General features: G+C 38.2%; 1 protein-coding gene across 1 annotated transcript in view; it reads left to right on the top strand.

The window, feature by feature from the left end:
* LOC141407494 (uncharacterized) overlaps positions 1–19,585 on the top strand; it is a 137,135-nt gene that overhangs the window by 42,872 nt on the left and 74,678 nt on the right. Inside the window, exons 3-6 of the mRNA XM_073999929.1 lie at positions 7,403–7,456; positions 7,551–7,670; positions 11,070–11,167; positions 12,430–12,593. Of these exons, the coding sequence (XP_073856030.1) occupies positions 7,403–7,456; positions 7,551–7,670; positions 11,070–11,137 (242 nt within the window). The 3' untranslated portion in view covers positions 11,138–11,167; positions 12,430–12,593. The remainder of the gene's footprint in view (positions 1–7,402; positions 7,457–7,550; positions 7,671–11,069; positions 11,168–12,429; positions 12,594–19,585) is intronic.

The raw sequence follows: 19,585 nt of genomic DNA, 5'->3' as shown, positions 1-19,585 counted from the left end.
TGCTGTTTTTCAAATGCCTTTCACCTAAATAGTCAGTAGTCAGAATGTCATATTTTTTTAACTCCTTCAATTTTAAGATGCAACTTTATTTATCACTAAGGAAGAACTAAAGCTGCCGGTACTTTAACACAATAATTTCTTATTTATAATATTTGTTTTATACTTAGTTATTTTAGAATTCTTTAGACATGAATTTTTATTATTTATATTTCTAATGCATGTATAAAACAAAAAATATAAGCAAACAACTTTATATTCAGAATCCAGATCTCTGTGTTACTCTTTTATTGGAGTTGTTTGTGTACACATTTCTCTAAATAATTTTGTCTCCTGTGCTATCAAGGATAAAATGTTATGTCTTTCTTTCAGTGAGAGTGGCTAAATCCCAGTATGTAAATTTTGAAATGTGTGTTCCTGATCTTGCCAGAAGGATGTCAATAGAAATTTCTCAGGGAATAGCCAAGACTGTTATTTCTTCTTCAAATGATCCCCTTTAGAGTTTGTGAACCAAAATGTGGAGGGGTACTGTGATCCAGTTGTTGCTACCAGGTGTACCCACTGAGTTCACACACACAAAGGCAATGAAAACTACTGCCTAGCCAAAAGTGAAATTTAACAGCATGGGTTGGTTGTATGTTGCATTACAGATTCAGAAATTTAAAAATATTTTAAAAAGTTCATCATAGAAGTAATGAAATACAGTTTGTAATGTTGAATAAAATTTTCAGTGACATATAGTTTGATCTTCTTGCTAGCAACCATCTTTTGCTAGCAACAAAAGATTCTTAGAAACAATCTTTTTTTCAATATAATTGTAGTAACAATGTTACTTATATTTGAAGAAAATAAATATATTCTGTATGTCTGACTATAGGAGAATGGTTAAATAAGATGGGGTAGAGTCACACAGAATTCTAAACAAGTGTACAGATTTGCATGGTTTCAATTATATGAATTAAAAAATGCCCAAGCCTTACAGTTGAAAAAAAGATAGGAAGAAAACATATCAACATGTTATCTTTATCTGTGTTTGGCATGGTTTGATATTTGTTTTTGCTCTTTACCTTCCAGTATATTGAATTTTAAAATTTTCTTTTTAATTTTTTTAATTTCTAAAAGTATATACTACTTTTATTGTTAGTTTAATATTTTTGATGTTGTATTATTATTTAATGAAAACTACAACCCCATATCGTGTAATACAGTTTTAGTTATCTAGATTTTCCATTGTTATATGCTGTAGGAATTTAAATACCTTGTAGATAGGAACATATTTGTCAGGATGTTTAATATTTGTATTCCTTTCCAAGATCTTTAGCTGGCTGCGAAGTGTAATTCTTTCCGAAATGTAGAATATAACATTTCATTCTGAAAACATCACTGCAGATTAATTAGTTCAACTTCCTTTTTAGTTCCAAGCATTCTCTGTCTCTCCATGATTTAGAAATAGCAAGGCATGTTACTAAAGTATCACCTACTTAGTCCTGTGAATGCATAAACAATACAGACTTATCTAAAATAAATTTTGTCTTTAACTTTCCAATGACATTTTCACGAGCTCAGATCTAGTAACTTCTCTGTTAACATTATCACCTTTCTTGTGTATAACCCTAGATTATATTTTGCAAAACAGTAACCATGTGTTTCAGACAATTCTGATTTCCAATCAGTTATTTTATCCCCATAAGTACATTAATCTCATTTTGTGCCTTGGAAATTCCAAATCCAAAAGCCATTGAAAAGGAAAGAAATATGAGATTTTCTTTGAAATCAAAATACCTAAATTTCTATCCTGACTTTGGGGAATGAGGCAGTTTTATGAAGTTTCAGGATTTCAGCAACATCCATATTCAAACACAGATATGGAAACATATATCAAAGTTTAAGAAAATGTTTCTTTTATTTACACTCTATTATTCACACTAATGTTGCCTCCCATAGTATCTGAAATAACTAAACAATCGTATTTTTCACATATATTCAGTTAAGGAAAGGATGTTAGAATCCATGTGGTATTGGAATATGGGATCATTGGACTTTGTCATCTTACCTTTGTCATATTATCTAGCAGTGCTACTGGGAAAGTTACTTATATTCTCCCAAACTTGGCTTCTTCAGTTGTAAAACAGTAAAATGATAATATTTACCAGAGCAAATAACAGGCCTTTGGGTGGATCACTACAATTTCCCTCAACTACAACTTGATAAAACATTTTCTCTTTATAGTCTTATCAGTTCATATTCTTTTGTTATTTCACCTCTGATCTAGAAATTCCGGAGAGGGTACAGTCCTTCCAGGCCTTGTGATTCTTCACAGTGTGCTGTGTTACATAACAGAAACATGCCTCATGAGTAAGATAAAGGTTTCCAAACTGGTTTTGCCAAAAAGTGTTTGGGGATACTTTGTGTGTGCCATCTGTAGTTGCAGATACTGCAAAGTCAAAAACGCTTGTAAACATGGTGGTCAGGGCACTGTCTTGACTCTTGGAACAGCTGTAGGGAGATTCTTCATAGCCATAACTCAGCATGTATTGCTGCTTTTAAATGTGTAGGAAGTGATTTATAACCTCTAGATAACTAACATCTTATACATTGAGCTTAGGAGTGAAAGTTGTAATAGCTTGTCAAGCTCACTCAGTGGAAATAAAATTTTACTATGTAGTTTTCTTTTAATCTGTATTTTTCTTCGATGGAAATATGAACTTCCCCAGATGTGCCAATGCCAACAATAGAATGAACAAATATCCAGGACAAGCTGCTGCTGAATAATATTTTGGGTCATAAGGAGTGTCAGAAATCACTCTGATGTCTCTCCATCTATTAAATAAGCCACTGAAAGCTATACTTTACCCAACTCAAATCGTTTCCAGGAGAAAATATTTTAAAAGTAGGAAAAGAAAATGCTTGGTTTTGCAAAATAGTTTACTTTTAATCTTATTTTAGGTGTTCATTGACATTGGCTTCAGGGTTCACATGAATCCACTTTTATTTCAAAGTGTTTCATGCATCTCCTCCAGCACCTCCCAACCCCTAAAAACAGGTTAAGAAACATTGGTCCTATCTGAATAGGAGCCCCCTGTCTGACTGGGAGTTGATTTTCCGAGTCAGCAGAGCCGAGGGCAATTATCTGGAAGTGATGCTGCCTGCATTGGCAGCCTGTACCGAGTGGGCTGGACCCACTTCAGAGTCTGATTATACCAAAGACAAAAAATTGTTGGCATCATCAGTTCCCTGAACAAGCAACAAGTGGGCATTCCATTCCAGGGTGGACTGAGTGACCTCATGATCCTTCCCCAACTGTGAGAAAGTTACTTGTAGCTCAGCTATTAGGAAACAAAGAAAGTTTTATATTTTGTGAAAACTGTAGCTTGACAGAGATTTTTTTATTTGGTCAAAAGTTGTATTGATTGAGAAAAACTAAAAATGTCTTAAAGTACGCTTTGTTTGAAATATTAGATATATCTGTATACTCAAATTTTTTTAAATTTATTAAACACTTATTGAGCATTTGCTATGTGCCAGGCACTTTGTTAGGTACACGAAATCCAAAAATGAGTAAGACATGCTGTCCTCAGGGAATATGCAGTTTAGTGGACAGACATTTACGTATTAGGTATGTTATATATATATATATAAGACAAGTTCAGTCGCTCTGATCATTAGAATAATATCTACTAACACAAGGAGGTGGAGTGATACAGAGGAAATATCAGGAAGTTAGAATCCCAGAGACCCGGTTTTAAATGATGACTCTATGTATGTTAGCAAGCCATGTGAATTTAAGTTATTTGGTCTCGCTGAGTCTCAGTTCCTCATCTTTAAAATGAAGCTATGACATTTTTCTGATTGTGCTGATGTAAGGATTAGACATACTATTTGTAAAGGGGTTTAGCATACTACCTGGCACAGAGTGAAAGATCAGAAAAGTTGGTCTTTTATTAATGCTATTACTTTAATAACGATAATATTGGTTAGTGACCCCTTCTAGGGTAGGCAAAGTAAACGTTTAGGAAAAAAGTTCCCTAAGCCTTGATTAAATACCTTACTTTTGAAGAATACATTACTTTTCTATATTTACTAAGGGTAAATAAGGCAGAGTGTTAACTAAAAAGATAGCATAAAGTCAGACAGATATTGTATTTCCAAAAACAAACGTAGTGTCAATGTGTGGTAGTAATGGTTAGAGAACTAGACTAGGAGTTCTGGCTCTGGTTCTAACTCTGCCTCACAGTGACTGAGAGAAGTTGGGCAAACCTCTTAATGGAATAGGGCCAAGGACCTTGGGAGGTGTGGGACCTTGGGAGAGGCCATCAGCAGCCTCAAGCTCCATCCAATCTGAGTGAAATAGTGTATCTGCTATGCAATGGTGTCTGCAAAACCAGTTCTCCAGCTTTCTGGCCAGGTTGCCATGCCAATGCCCTACCTGCATGTAAGATCCGGGGCTGCCACCGTCATCCTACTTTTACAATCTCAGTTTCTTCTTCTGTAAAATGAAAATAATGCCAGTCCAACTACTTTAAAAGGTTAGTTGAGAAGATGAAATTATATACATGCAACTATTTAAATAAACAATACCTTTTACTAATGTTTTCAACTCCTAGCCTCCCTGAGTCTACGTCACTGTGGGGTGGGGGCTGCTTGTTAAAAGGGCAGACTCCTGGGTCCCATCCTTGACCTGCTATATGAGAATATTTGAGAATTGAGCCTAGGTTTCTGCGTTTTAACCATGGCCCTGAAATGATTCTTATACACATTGAGTTAGAGATATTTTGCCTCATTCAAATGTGTTATATAGTTACAATTAAAATATTGGATTGCGACCGGGCACGGTGGCTCCTGTCTGTAATCCCAACACTTTGGGAGGCCGAGGCGGGTGGATCACCTGAGGTTGGGAGTTCGAGAGCAGCCTGACCAACATGGAGAAACCCCGTCTCTACTAAAAATACAAAACTAGCCAGGTGTGGTGGCACATGCCTGTAATCCCAGCCACTTAGGAGGCTGAGGCAGGAGAATCGCTTGAACCCGGGAGGCGGAGGTTGCGGTGAGCTAAGATCGCGCCATTGCACTCCAGCCTGGGCAACCAGAGTGAAACTCCATCTCAAAAAATAAATAAACAAAATAAAATAAAATGTTGGATTGCACATGGAAAGGGATTATCCTCAGAACTAAAGTTTGGAAACAGTAAGTGACCTGCCCAAGGTTACTTATGACGTGGTACAAAAAGGACCCCAATCAATCATCTGTAAATCTAGCTCTCTTTCTACAACATCGAGTTTTTTTAATGAAAGGATTATATGAATAAAAAGAGATAGCCTGATGAAAAAATCACCACTCCATGCTAGATATTGGCAAGCAGTGGTGGGTCTGAGAGCCTGGCAGGGATGGTTCTCTAAGGATCAGACTAAAAACAGCACCTGGTGGAATCTCAGCACCTGGTGGAATCTCAGCACCTGGTGGATCTCAGCATCTGGCTGCTACTTCCTTTTTGTGTTCTCCTCTAGAACATGTGTTCCCCGGGGAAAACGAACAAATACTGAGAAAATGGGGAAGTTCTACTTCATGTACTCTTCTAAGACTTCAACCTCAGTAGCTTAACTTCCCAGCACAGATCCCAAACTGTGTGCCTTAGCACCCTCAATGAACTCACAGGGGATCACAGTGTTATTTGTAAATTCCAAGCTGAAAATAGTTCAGTTTTAAAATTAGATCATGCTAATCATCCTGTAATATTTTTGCGAGGTTGCATTTTCAGTTGTTGCTGAAATAAAAGCAGTTGCTGATAAAAAGTAGTTACTCTTAGAAAAATCCATGTGTAACCAGAAACTGAGGGTGGTGGTGTCTGAGTTTTGAGAAGTTGCCCAATCCCCAGCCAGCACACACATCCCCTCAGTAAGTAATTGAGGCCCTTTAAGAGCAATATGACAGTATAATTTTTTCTTTTATTTATGTTTCTGATTTTTTTCAAATGGCCATTACATTGATAAAACATAAGAATGTATTTGTCAAATTAAATTGGCCCTAACTACCTAATAAGCCTACCTATTAGGTATTTCTTTTTTCTTTTCTCTTTTTCTTTCTTTCTTTTTTTTTTTTTTTTTTTTTTTGAGACAGAGTCTCACTCTGTCATCTAGGTTGGAGTGCAGTGGCGCGATCTTGACTCACTGCAACCCACACCTCTTGGGTTCAAGCCATTGTTGTGCCTCAGCCTGTGAAGTAGCTGGGATTACAGGCATGCACCCCCAGGCCCGGCTAATTTTTGTATTTTTGGTAGCGACGGGTCTCACTATGTTGGCAGGCTGGTCTCAAACTCCCAACCTCAAGTAATCTGCCCACTTCGGCCTCCCAAAGGGCTGGGATTATAGGCGTGAGCTACAGCACCTGGCCTATTAGGTATTTCTTTTGGCCTGAGGCATATGATAAAAATACTGAGACACTAAGGGTATCACAAAGCCATATATTTTGGGTACTTTTGCTTTGGAAGAGGAGTTGGGTGGGGGTAGCGTGGGGAAGAATTTCATTAAAATTTTAAATGCATTTCAACAATTTTTTTCATAGAGAAAACACTCATTTCTTCTAGCATTAGAGGTAGCAGTCAATAAGCTGATGACCCAGACATTCTGGGTCCTCTTAGCTATAACAGAATTACATGGGGCTCAGGTTGCCCACCTGTGCTCAGCTATTTCTTCCTGGCAATAGGAGATAGAATCGTTCCTGACTCATCTGCGATCTATCCCAAACCTTTCCCAACTTCTTGGTATGCACCTCAGACAAAGATTGCTAGATTCAGCTGTATCTGATTGGAGGAAGCAAAAAGAAAAGGAAACACTGCTGTCATTCTCCCCTCTCCTTGCCATCTTATCAGTACAGATGTAGAGGAATCAAGCTTCTTGGTCTTGAGGTTACTCAACATAGAGATTATCTAGCATTTATTACATTTCTTTTTCTGGGACTTTGTCAGTTTACAGAAATCTCTTGCAATATTTTTCAAGAAACAAAAAGCTAGGGAAGAATTTATTTCATATGTCAAGAATCCACCACTGAATGGAGAGAGGCTGCCATGGGTGGGAAATGTAGGGTGCTCAGTGCAGTGCAGCTATGTAGAGGACGAACACTAACTTCTTGGCTGTCTTTCTGGCTTCTCATTACTATCTCATTTTGTGTGATAATAATGCCTACCTCAGGGGGGTTTAAAAGGGCTTAATATATGTAAAACAAGTGATAGCACAGTTCTCAGCATTTTTGAAATGTCCAATAATCGTAGTAATTACATATCTTTCGAAGATTAGTTATCAAACTTTCCTGGGCCTTAGCTTTCATGTTGAACTCTACCTTATAGGTAGGTGTATTTGTTTTTGTTTTGCCGGGTGATTTTTTGTTTGTTTGTTTGTTTGTTTTTTGACAGAGTCTTGCTCTCAGAGACAGAGTCATGATCTCAGCTCCCTGCAACCTCTACTTGGTGAGTTCAAGTGATTCTTGTGCCTCAGCCTCCTGAGTAACTGGGATTCCGGACATGCACCACCAGACTCGGCTAATTGTTTTCGTATTTTTAGTGGAGAGAGGGTTTTGCCATGTGGGCCAGACTGGTCTTGAACTCGTGGCCTCCTGTGATCTGCCTACTTCGGCTTCTCAAAGTGCTGGGATTACAGGCGTGAGCCACTGCGCCTGGCCAGGTACGTGTATTTGTAATATCAAGAAGCAGAGCTTACGTAATGTCTTAAGCTTCAAGAAAGACAACTTTGTCTCTATCTTCTTCTAAAATGAACTATTTTGGCCACTTGTTGCTTGGCTTCCTGCTGCATCAGGAATGGCCTGGGAGATGGGGCGTCCTATAGACCTCACCCTGCACTGTGGAAGAGTTGGCCAAAAGCCTCCCTTCCCACATGTAGTTCTCGTTCATCCTCGCCCCACGGTGTAAGTGATGGAGAAGTCATTTGCTTTCTTTCTATCTCTGCTCTTCATTACAAATAAATACTCAATGCACACTTTCTCCAGCACATTTCTAGGATATTTTCTTCTGTGTCTTGGCTCACACTCAAAATTTCTCTTTTCCCTTCTCTCTCTTTACTCTCTTTTTCCAAAAGTTATGCATTTTATTCATGATACTTTTTCTGATCCATCCATCTTAATGGATTCTTCCTAATCTGAAATCTCTTCACACTTATAGTCACTTAGCACATATTATATCATATAGTGCAGTGTCTTTCCCATTTTTTTTTTTTCTGTTTATAGTTCATCTCCTGAGTCACATTCTCAGCTCCAGTTCTGGCTGTGTGACACTGCAAGTTGGTCTCCTTGAGATTCACTTATCTCAGCTGTTAAAATCCAGGATAACCTGAAATGTCTCTGCCTTTTTTATCCCTGTTGTACAGAGCCTTGAAAGTAGTAAATTCTCAACAAACACTTCAGATTGATTACAAGGGCTCACTGTGTATGTTATATACTTGAAAATGCACAGATGGAAGATACTATATAAAATGTTAGCTATTATTCTAAATTAATTCTATTCATCTGTTGAGTGTGTTATTTCCCTCAAAACTGACTTTGTTACACTGTGTTTTGCTAAAATTAAGTAAAAGCCTCTTTTTTTATATTCTTAGCATATGTTAGATCTAAAGGAAGATATAAAAGATTATTAATCTTGTTGATGAAAGGCTCTAACATGCTATCAACTAGAGGGTCAGTAAACAATAACTACTATTACAGATAACATATATCCAGTGCTTACAATGTGTCAGGCAATGTTCCATGCTCTTTAAATATATTAACTTATGTAATCTGCAAAATAACCATATAAAATAGGTAGCATTCTTATCCTTGCTTTATAGATGGAGAAACGGAGACATCATTTATGAGACTTCCCTAAACTTAGGTCTAATGTGGTAGGCTGAATAATGGCCCCTCAAACATGTTCATATCCTAATCCTCAGAACCTATGAATGTTACCTTACATCTTAAAGGGGACTTTGCAGGCGTGATTAAATTAAGGATCTTGACATGGGAAGATTATCCTGTATGTACTATCCACATAGGCCCAATATAATCACAAGGATTCTTAAAACAGGGAGGCAGGAAGATCAAAGATGATCAAAGAAGGAAATGGGCCAGTGGAAGTCAGAATGATGTGCTTTGAATGTGGAGGAACAGGGCCATGAACCAAGGAATGCGTGCCATCTCTAAAAGCTGGGCAAAACAAGGAAATAGGTTCTTCCCTGGAGCCTCCAGAAGGAATGCAGCTCTAACAATGCTGTGGTTTTATCCTAATAAGACTCATTTTGAACTTAAGGCCTCCAGAACTGTAAGAAAATTAATTTGAGTTGTTTCAAGCCACTAAGTCTGTGGTCATTTGTGACAGCCGCAATAGGAAACTAATACAACACACATATAGTTAGTTCTAAGGGACTTTAGTCTGGAAGTAGAACAGGCTGAAAAATATTCTTCCTGGAAATGCTAAAATAAAGGACTTACTAAAAAGTGAATAAACTTAAGGGATTCTAGCCAAACAAAAGAGCTCCACTTGAGGAGTCATTTCCAGACCTTGCTCTGTTACTGGCTAGCTCTCAGATGCTGAACAAATCACCTTAGCTCTTAGAGCTTAGTTTTCTCATCTTTAAAACGAGGATAGTGGCTGGGCATGGTGGCTCATGCCTGTAATCCCAGCACTTTGGGAGGCTGAGGCAGGCGGATCACCTGAGGTCAGGAATTTGAGACCAGCCTGGCCAACATGGTGAAACCCCATCTCTACTAAAAATACAAAGTTATCTGGCATGGTGGCAGATGCCTGTAATCCCAGCTACTTGGGAGGCTGAGGCAGGAGAATCTCTTGAACCTGGGAGGTAGAGGTTGCAGTGAGCTGAGATAGAAGCCACTGCACTCCAGCCTGGATGACAGAGCAAGACTCTATCTCAAAAAAAAAAAAAAAAAAAAAAAGGAAGATAGTCTACTGGTGTAACTGGGTCATTTATGTGAAAGTTATTTGAACAGATAATATATACAAACTCATAGTACAGAATTGAAAAAGTTTACGGCCGGGCGCGGTGGCTCAAGCCTGTAATCCCAGCACTTTGGGAGGCCGAGACGGGCGGATCACGAGGTCGGGAGATCGAGACCATCCTGGTTAACACGGTGAAACTCCGTCTCTACTAAAAAATACAAAAAACTAGCCAGGCGAGGTGGCGGGCGCCTGTAGTCCCAGCTACTCGGGAGGCTGAGGCAGGAGAATGGCGTGAACCCGGGAGGCGGAGCTTGCAGTGAGCTGAGATCCGGCCACTGCACTCCAGCCTGGGTGACAGAGCGAGACTCCGTCTCAAAAAAAAAAAAAAAAAAAAAAAGAAAAAGTTTACATGAAAAGTTGTTCTCTCACGCCTTGTCCTTCAAATGTCCAAGTCCCCTTCCCAGAGACAGTTGTTACCCATTCTCTTAAGTGTTCTTCTAGAGATTTTCCATGCATTTACAAAGGTATACATATGCATATTATTTTTATTGCACAAATGATTGCACCTTAAACATACTCTCCTGCACTTTGCTGTGAAAATGACAAATAACTTGGGGATTATTCCATATGATTTCATATTAGTGTATACTGTAACTCATCATTCTTTTAAATAGCATATTCCATTGTTTCTCTTTACCAGACCGTATTTAACCTGTCCTCTGTGGAGACGTATAGATTATTTCTGGTCTTTTGCTAACGTAAACAAAGCTACAGCATATATCTTGTTACATGTTACTTTGTATGTGTTTCAGTATATCTATAGAGTAAATATATGAAATTCTGGAGTTAAGGTATGTATTAATTTAAAAGTTTAATAAATATTGTCAAATTATATTCCCAAGTGGTGTATTCTAGTTATCTCTTGCTATATATCAAACTACTGCATATTTAGTGACTTATTATTATCTCTCACTGTTCTAGGGGTTGATGGGCTCAGCTGGGTGATTTCTGCATTTGGATGGCTGCTGAGGGAAGAGTCATCTGAATACTTTTCCCTCACATGTTAAGCACCTGGGTTAGAACAGCTATGGAGTGAGAACAAAAAGTTTTCAGCCAGCTTTTATTTACCTTAAAATAGGACTTCTCTACATGCCCACCAGCATGTCCCAGACATGTCACAGAAGCTGTGAAAAGCCACAGACATAAAGAGGCCATGCAGAGAGGAACAGTGGCCAGGTAATGTCTATGAACAGATGATCAGTGACCAGAAGGACTTCTTCAATGCCTTAGCCCTGTGTAGAAAATCCCTAAACTATGACTCATCAGGAGGTGAGGTGACAAGAAGTAGAAACCCTCAATATAAATTTCTGCCAGCCCTGCAGAATAAGGGCTGTGAATATAGCACATTAAATCATGTGGTAGACTTCACTGGTCTACATACACTCTGCTCTAAAATATAGAAATATTTCCATTTATTCAGTAAGTGTTTTATTTAGTACATATTTTTTTGATAGTCACTGAAATAGCAGACATGGTTTCTACTTGTGGGACTCTAACAGGCCAGGAATTAAATAAATCATCGTACTATCACCTGCTTAGTTACAATAATGAAAAATACCATGAAGGACAAGTAAAAGGTGTGCTGAGGCATTATAACAGAGACCTAATCTAGACCAGGAGCTCAGGTAACCTCTTTGACAAAATGATACTGAGGGAGAGAGGCAGCTTTTCAGAAAAAGTGCCCAAAGAGAGGTACACTTTTTACAATTTTGAAGTCGATGAGGACAGTGATGGAGTTGGACTATGTTTCATAAGAAGTTGTTGTGGAAATAACATATTTTTCTTTTGAATTAAAAGGTTTAACTGCTAAAAACTAGAAATTTTAGTTTAGCAAATGAATATGGAAGAAAATAATACAAGTGTCTTGCAAAAAATGCTTCTACAATAATTTTTTAGTGATTGTTCTAATAGCCAAAATTCAAAACTACCTAAATATCCCACGGTAGTGAATTATTTAAATAAATATGGTACAAATACCCAGTAGAGTATTATTCAGCTTTAGAAATGTGTTTGTAGGTAATTGATTAATTGATTATACGAAAAAGAGCTGAAAATAATAATATCCTATTTTATGAAAAAATTTAATACAGAGATGTATGTTGACATAGAAAATCAGATAACTAAGATTACTTCTGAGCAGTAAGGTCATTTTCTTCATTTAGCATGTCTGAATTTTCTAATTTTTCTCCAAAGTTTTGTACCAAGGGAAAAAATGAGAAGAGTACATCTTAATTTTAAAAAGTCATTAAACCTGTAATATTTTGCCTGGATATAAAAAGTCTTGGTGGTAGGGGTCATAAGACCGGGGAAAAGAAGGTGGTAGCTGGGGAGGACTCGTGTCTGTGTTTATATTCAACACCTTCCCTGAGAACAAGAAAAGATACTTTTTAACCTTCTGCCAAAAGGCAGAATCAGAATAAAAGTATGATGTTATACAGCAGGAAATTCCACTTCTGAAGAAGAGTTTCTCTGGCGGAAGCAGAGACATCCAATGGGATGAGGCTGCCTGAATACAGGGTGGGATCCCCTTCCTGCTGTGTGAACAGCACAACTGCCCTAGAAGGCACAGGGATCAGAGATGGCATGAGGGACTTCTGTGTAGGTGAGTGGTAGACAGCTGCTCTGGAGTTCTTTCCAGATTTTATGTCTGTGATTTCATGAATTTCAACACCTCCCCTCAGGCCTTGCACATAGCCATGTTTGGAGTGTTTTGAGGCTTGTATTTACTGGCTCTTGGCTGGGAAAGTAAAAAGGAATGCCTGGATCTCTTATTTTTATTATGTTTTAACTTCTTCACTAGAAATCAGGCTTATGAAAAAATATGTGATGTTATTATTTTAATTTTATTTACAGGCTCATTTGATTCAATTATTCTCGTGAAAACTAGTTCCATCTTTTATTTTTGTTCAAAATCTGTCAGCTCCAGGACGTGGCAAAGGTTTACTGTCTTTTAAACATCTCATCTAAGCTTTTTAAAGAACAGCTTGAATCCAAAGTTCATGGCTTTTGGCCATAAGGAGTGGCGACAAAATAGAGGTCTCCCTTGCTCCCTTGCTTATAAAAAAAGGCATCTATCGTAACAAGTATACTTATAAGAAGTTCACATGTAATAATGATACAGATTTAAAGGTGGAGAATCTCCTGAGGTTCAGATCTTGTTCCTGTGGTTACTCTGCTGTCTGACCTGCATAGACTCTCCCACTGAGATCTCTGTGCTGAAGCATATTTCAATCATCGTGTTCTAATCTTTATTCCTCTGTTCCATCTTGGACCATTGCAAAAAGCATGAGCCATTTTGGAGCTGCATTCAAAGAAGTGTATGTGTTATTTTGACAGTGGCGCCACAGAGACGAACCATTTATTCTTGCTACAAATGGCGTGAAAAGCATGAGAGCTAATGCATTCAGTCGCTTTCAGTTTCTAGGAAAATAATGCTGTTAGTTTCTTTAGAAGCTCCTCGCACACAGCACAATGGGATACAAACTGCTGTTTTGATTGCCAGCAGGGTGGACTCTTTTAGAATACAAATTAAGTGCTGAGCTCCCCCTAGTGACAATAATATAGCTACATTTAAGTACTTTAATACCTTCGCATACTTCGGAATTCAATTCAATTATGTTTAATTCTGTTAAATTCAGTTGCTTTCATTTCCCCTTCATTTTATACAACAGGTATTTATCAAGTCAGAAATTTTGCTAAGGAAACATTTAGTAAAACTGTAATTCTAAAGGATCACTAAAAGTAGAAATTACAATAACTGAAAATACTTCGTGTGAATACAGCAGAGTGTGAAAAAGACAATATTCAAGCTCTATTAGTTTGCGTTCTTGACTGCCATCTCCTCAGTCTCCCCACTCCACTGCAGCCTCTGGTAACCTTCATTTTACTCTCTGTTTCTGTGTGTTTGTCTTTTTTATACTCCATATATAAGTGAGATCATAAGTGAGGTATTTGTCTTTCTGTGTCTGGCTTATTTCACTAAACATAATGTCTTCCAAGTTCATCCATGTTTTCACAAATGACACGATGATAGGGTTTGCACTGTGTGGAAATTTTCTTTATAATTCATAGAAGATTATAGGTCATTGAGTATGACGTTAGCTATGAGCTTGTCCTATTTGGCCTTTATTGTGTTGAGGTACATTCCTTCTATACCTAATTTTTTGAGAGGTTTTTTTTCCTAATCATTAAAGGATGTTGAATTTTGTTGAATAACTTTTCTGCATCTGTTGAGATTATCATATGGTTATTGTCCTTTATTCTGTTGATGTGATATATCAGTTTTTGATTTTACTTATGGTGAACCATCCTTGCATCCCAGGGATAAATCTCACTTCATCAAGGTGAATGCTCCTTTTAATATGCTCTTCAATTTGGTTTGCGAATATTTTGTTAAGGATTTTTGCATCCATGTTCATCAGGAATATTGGCCTGTAATTTTCTTTACTGGTCTTTGGTATCAGGAAGACGCTGGCCTTGTAAAACAAGTTTGGAAGTTTCCCTCCTCTTCAATTTTTTGGAAAAGTTAAAGAAGGACTGGTATTAGTTCCTCTTTAAATGTTTGGTAGAATTCAGTAGTGAAGCCATCAGTGGAACTTGTTTACACTTTATATCACTTAATCTTCACAACAACCCTATGACATAGTTACTATTTTCATATTATAGATGTCACAACTATGGTACAAAGAGGTTAAGTAACTTTTCTAGGGTCCCACAGCTGGAAAGTGACAGAACTAGACGTTTGAACCCAAGGAGCAGAATGCCAAAACCTTTCCCACTGACCTTTCTTGTTTCCCCCAAATAGTATTTCACCGAGTTCCTTGAGAAACATTTGATTGAATGCTTTCAGTATGCTAGACTTGTGGTGGGTTCTGTGGATACCTTGGTGTGTAGGACTAACTATAAAGATGGAGGCCAATAGATGGTTATGGAGCAATGTAATAGGTGGTGGTAGAAGTCAACATAGGAGCTTAGAGAGGAGACTGACTAGAAAAAGCTTCTTGTAAGTATTGATAACTGACTTCAACTCTGGTCAGTGTGTAGGGATCAGCCAAACAAAAAGCTAAGGAAAGTGCTTTCCAGGCAGAAGCTGGATGTCTGAAGGGCTGGAGGCTCTGGAGAGCAAATTTGCTGAGATAATGAAAGTGATCAACATGGTATCAGGGACTGGGAGAAGAGAGGGAAACTGCAAAGCTGAACAGGCCAACACTGGATATCAAAGAGTCTCTTTCTTTAATATTTTTAATGTTTTCTTGTTTCTGTAAAAATGAAACGTTCATTTTTTGAAAAGGGTTTTCATATTGTATGTATTAAAATAATACATGCAAGTACAAAGAAAAAGATAATAATCATCTGAAATCTTTCATTCTGAGATTACACCTGTTGACATTTTATTGAACACCTGTTGACATTTACATACATTTTATATATGTAACTTTATACATATATAAACATACATATACCCATATATGTGTGAGTATGTTCACATATGTTTAGAAAGTGGGATCATACTCTGCATGCTGTTCTGTAACTTCCTTCCATTTATATGTCAGTGATAAGAATCTTGGACTTTATTCTGAAGAAGGATAAGTGAAACATTTTAAACATGATAGTAACAATTATATTTGTATATTATGAAAAAGCAATATAACAGCATTGTATAGTAGCAATCTGAGGCTCCTGGTGGCAGAAAGACTTAATTAGGAAACTGTTTTGGAGACCCAAGAAAATGATGACATAAACCCAGGCAGTGGCAGTGCGATGGAAAAAGGGGATGCGTTCAGATAATGTGGCTGTAAGCTCAGTGGCTTCTGTGGCTATAGAGCCAAGGTTGTCAAGTCGCGGGAGATGAGGGGAGAGAGAGAAATCTTCAATAACTCCCAGGGTGCTGGTTCAGGACCATGTGTAGGTGTTAGTGACACTGACTAAAGTTTAGGGTGCCTATGGGATAGCCAACTAGTGACAGCAGGTAAGCATTCAATATGCAGGTGTGAAGCTCAAGATAGAGGTCAGAACTGAAGACAGAATTCTGAACATCATCAGTGGTTAAAACCATAAAAACTGAGGACTTAATAATGGGAGACATCAAAATGTACAGGCCAGGGTGAGGACTTTCAGTAGGGACTTTGTTTGGGTCAGTGTTGTATCCTCAGACATCCCCTAGCACATAGTGGGCTCAAAAATGTTTTTTTTTGTTTTTTGTTTTTTTTTTTGAGATGGAGTCTTGCTCTGTCACCCAGGCTGGAGTGCAGTGACCAGATCTCAGCTCACTGCAAGCTCCGCCTCCCGGGTTCACGCCATTCTCCTGCCTCAGCCTCCCGAGTAGCTGGGATACAGGCACCCGCCACCTCGCCTGGCTAGTTTTTTGTATTTTTTAGTAGAGACGGGGTTTCACCGTGTTAGCCAGGATGGTCTCGATCTCCTGACCTCGTGATCCGCCCGTCTCGGCCTCCCAAAGTGCTGGGATTACAGGCTTGAGCCACCGCGCCCGGCCAAAAATGTTTCTTTAATGAGTAAATGAATAACAATAATAAACATTCTATTTCAACATGAACTCTTCTAGTTGTGGCAGCATAATATTCTGTTGAGTATATACAGAACCATTTGCATATCTATTTCCTTATTGTTCCAGTTATCAATGGCTGCCATAACAAATTGCCCCAAATTTTAGTGGCATAAAACAAAACCTGTTTTGTTCTGCAAATAGATCCTGTGCGTCAGGAATTTGAAAGGACCACAGAAGAATGGCTTGCCTATTCTGTCTGGGACCTCAGCTGGGGACATTTGAAGGCTGGTATGACGTAATGGCTAATGCTGAAATCATCTAAAAGCTTGTTTGCTTACATGTCCGGTTCATGCTGGCTGTCAATTGAGACCTCAATTGGGGCTGTTGATGTAACATCATGGGTTTCAAGAGTGAGTATCCCAAGAGAACTGGGAAGAAGCTATATGGCCTTTTATGATCTGGCCTAGCAAGTCAAATGGTCATACTTCTGCCATAGTTACAAACCCACACAGATTCAAGGGGTAGAAACATAGACCGCCACCAGTCAGTGGGAGAAGTGTCAAAGTCAAAGTCACATTGTAAGAAAGCATGTGGGATGAAATATATTGTTTGGAAAAATACACTCTGTCAGAGCTCTTGTACCTGTGTTCTGCACTATTTGTCAATGACCATAGCCTTTTATCTATATCTCTCTTAATCACCATGTCACAATATTGACAACATTAAGTAGACAATCAACTAAAACCCCTAAATTATTCCCAAATGAACTGAGAAGACAGCTACTTCCCTTTCATCTCATACATGCTTTTAAACACAGAGTTTGCATTAATTACAATTAAATTTAATTATCATTCAATACATTTCTAATGAGTCTCTGTCATTTCCTGAGTATTGTTCTAGGCAATGGAGATAGGCTGAATATGATACAGAAAATGTTTTATTCTTTCAAGAAGTTTACAATCTAGAGGGATAATTAGAAATTTGTATACGAGGTGATGGAAATTTCTGTTAGCTTACTTTTCTAACCATCAATCACTGGTAAGATACAATTAGCTTTTAGAGTACAGTATCATGAAACAATAATTTAATGGCTTTTCAGACACAAGACATATGATGCCACTGGCATTCCCCAATCTACTAGTCTGATGACCTCTAAAAACAGGAAATGAAATTATTGAGGCATGACTTGTGCTTCATCAGTTCATACTGACTTGGAATGATCACTGCTTCCCTTTTTTCCAACTCTTTTTCTTATTGTAAATATCTTAATAATCTTAAACATCTTTATTAGTGTTTAGTGGCCATTTTTATTTTAATTTTTATGGGTTCAGAACCCCCTAGAACCTCTCTGAAGACATTAAACATACTTATTTCAGCACCTTATTCTGTGCCCTATATTGCATTTTCTCAAGTTTTAGTTTCTGATTATTGAGTTTGTTGCTTCTCTGTACATCTTCTTCTTCTTCTTCTTTTTTTTTTTTTTTTTTTTTTTGAGATGGAGTCTTGCTCTTGTCACCCGGGCTGGAGCAGTGGCACGATCTTGGCTCACTGCAGCCTCCGCCTCCCAGGTTCAAGCTATTCTCCTGCCTCAGCCTCCTGAGTAGCTGAGATTACAGGTGCACACCACCATGCCTGGCTAATTTTTGTATTTTTAATAGAGATGGGGTTTCTCCACGTTGGTCAGGCTGGTCTCAAGCTCCTGACCTCAGGTGATCTGACCGCCTTGGCTGTAATCCCAAAGTGCTGGGATTACAGGTATGAGCCATGGTGCCGGGCCACTCTGTACATCTTTTTGGTTGTTTGTTGATTCTTGGTTGTTTGGTCATTTTAATAGACAGTATACTAATTTGAAGATTACTGGTTTCTGGAGAGTGTAAAAATTCTTGTTTGCCAGAACTACCACTCATCCCAGCAATCCCATTACTGGATATATAACCAAAGGAATATAAATTACTTTACCATAAAGAGACATGCATGCAAATGTTCACTGCAGCACTATTCACAATAACAAAGACATGGAATCAACCTAAATGCCCATCAATGGTAGACTGGATAAAGACAATGTGGTATATATACACTATGGAATACTATGCAGCTGTTAAAAAGAATGAGACTGTGTCTTTTGTGGGAACATGGATGGAACTGGAGGCCATTATCCTTAGCAAACTAACACAGGAATAGAAAACCAAATGCCCATGTTCTCACTTATAAGTGGGAGCTGAATGATGAGAACACATGGACACAAAGAAGTGAACAGCAGACACTGGGGTCTACTTTGAGGCTGGAGGGTAGGAGGAGGGAGAAGATCAGAAAAGATCAGTACTGTTGGGTACTTGGCTTAGTACCTGGTGATGAAACAATCTGTAAAACAAACCCCTATGACGCGAGTTTTCCTATGTAACAAACCTGCACGTGAACCACTGAACCTAAAATAAAAGTTAAACATAAATAAGTAAATAAATAAAATAAAAGAATTCTTGTTTGCATGGCTAGAAGCTTAAGTTTGGAGTAAACCAGGTCCGACTCAAGCAGCTATGTGTGGCAGAGAGAAGATGGGCTTTTCTTTTAAGATGTGAGTATGTTTTGTTTACAGAATATGCAGCTATCATTAGCTGGTGGCGAGGCCCTAATTCTCTGGACTGAGTGTCCATGTTGAGAATCTTTTATACAGAAGCTCTCACTATGTACAGCCTAGGGCACACATCCGCATTGGACCTTAGGTGGCACGAGGACCAGCTCTGCCTTTACTTGTTGCCTGGCCCCTGCCCAGGGCTTCCTTCTGCCAGTCAGCCTGTTTATTTTGATTGTGAGACTTTTGCTGAATTCTGCTGGGCAATCTTTTATTTTTAAAGTTCTTGTTCATGGGTCTGAATTCATGGGTTGCTTAGCTCTGTTATATTTCAGCATCAATATATTCCAGAAATTCCTCAATATATTCCAATAACCACTTCTGAATTTTCTAAAATGTATTGAGATTAATTTTATTTAATTTTACTCTCCTGACATTTCTATGGGATTTGGGAAGAAAGGTAAATGCATGCATCCAGTCAACCAGCTGTGTCAGGAAGCCACTTACTCCTTTCCATGGT

Source organism: Macaca fascicularis, chromosome 8 (genome assembly GCF_037993035.2).
Source record: "Macaca fascicularis isolate 582-1 chromosome 8, T2T-MFA8v1.1".
Lineage (NCBI taxonomy): Eukaryota > Metazoa > Chordata > Mammalia > Primates > Cercopithecidae > Macaca > Macaca fascicularis.
Note: the sequence above shows the minus strand (reverse complement) of the source record. Positions and strands in the feature narration are given on the sequence as shown.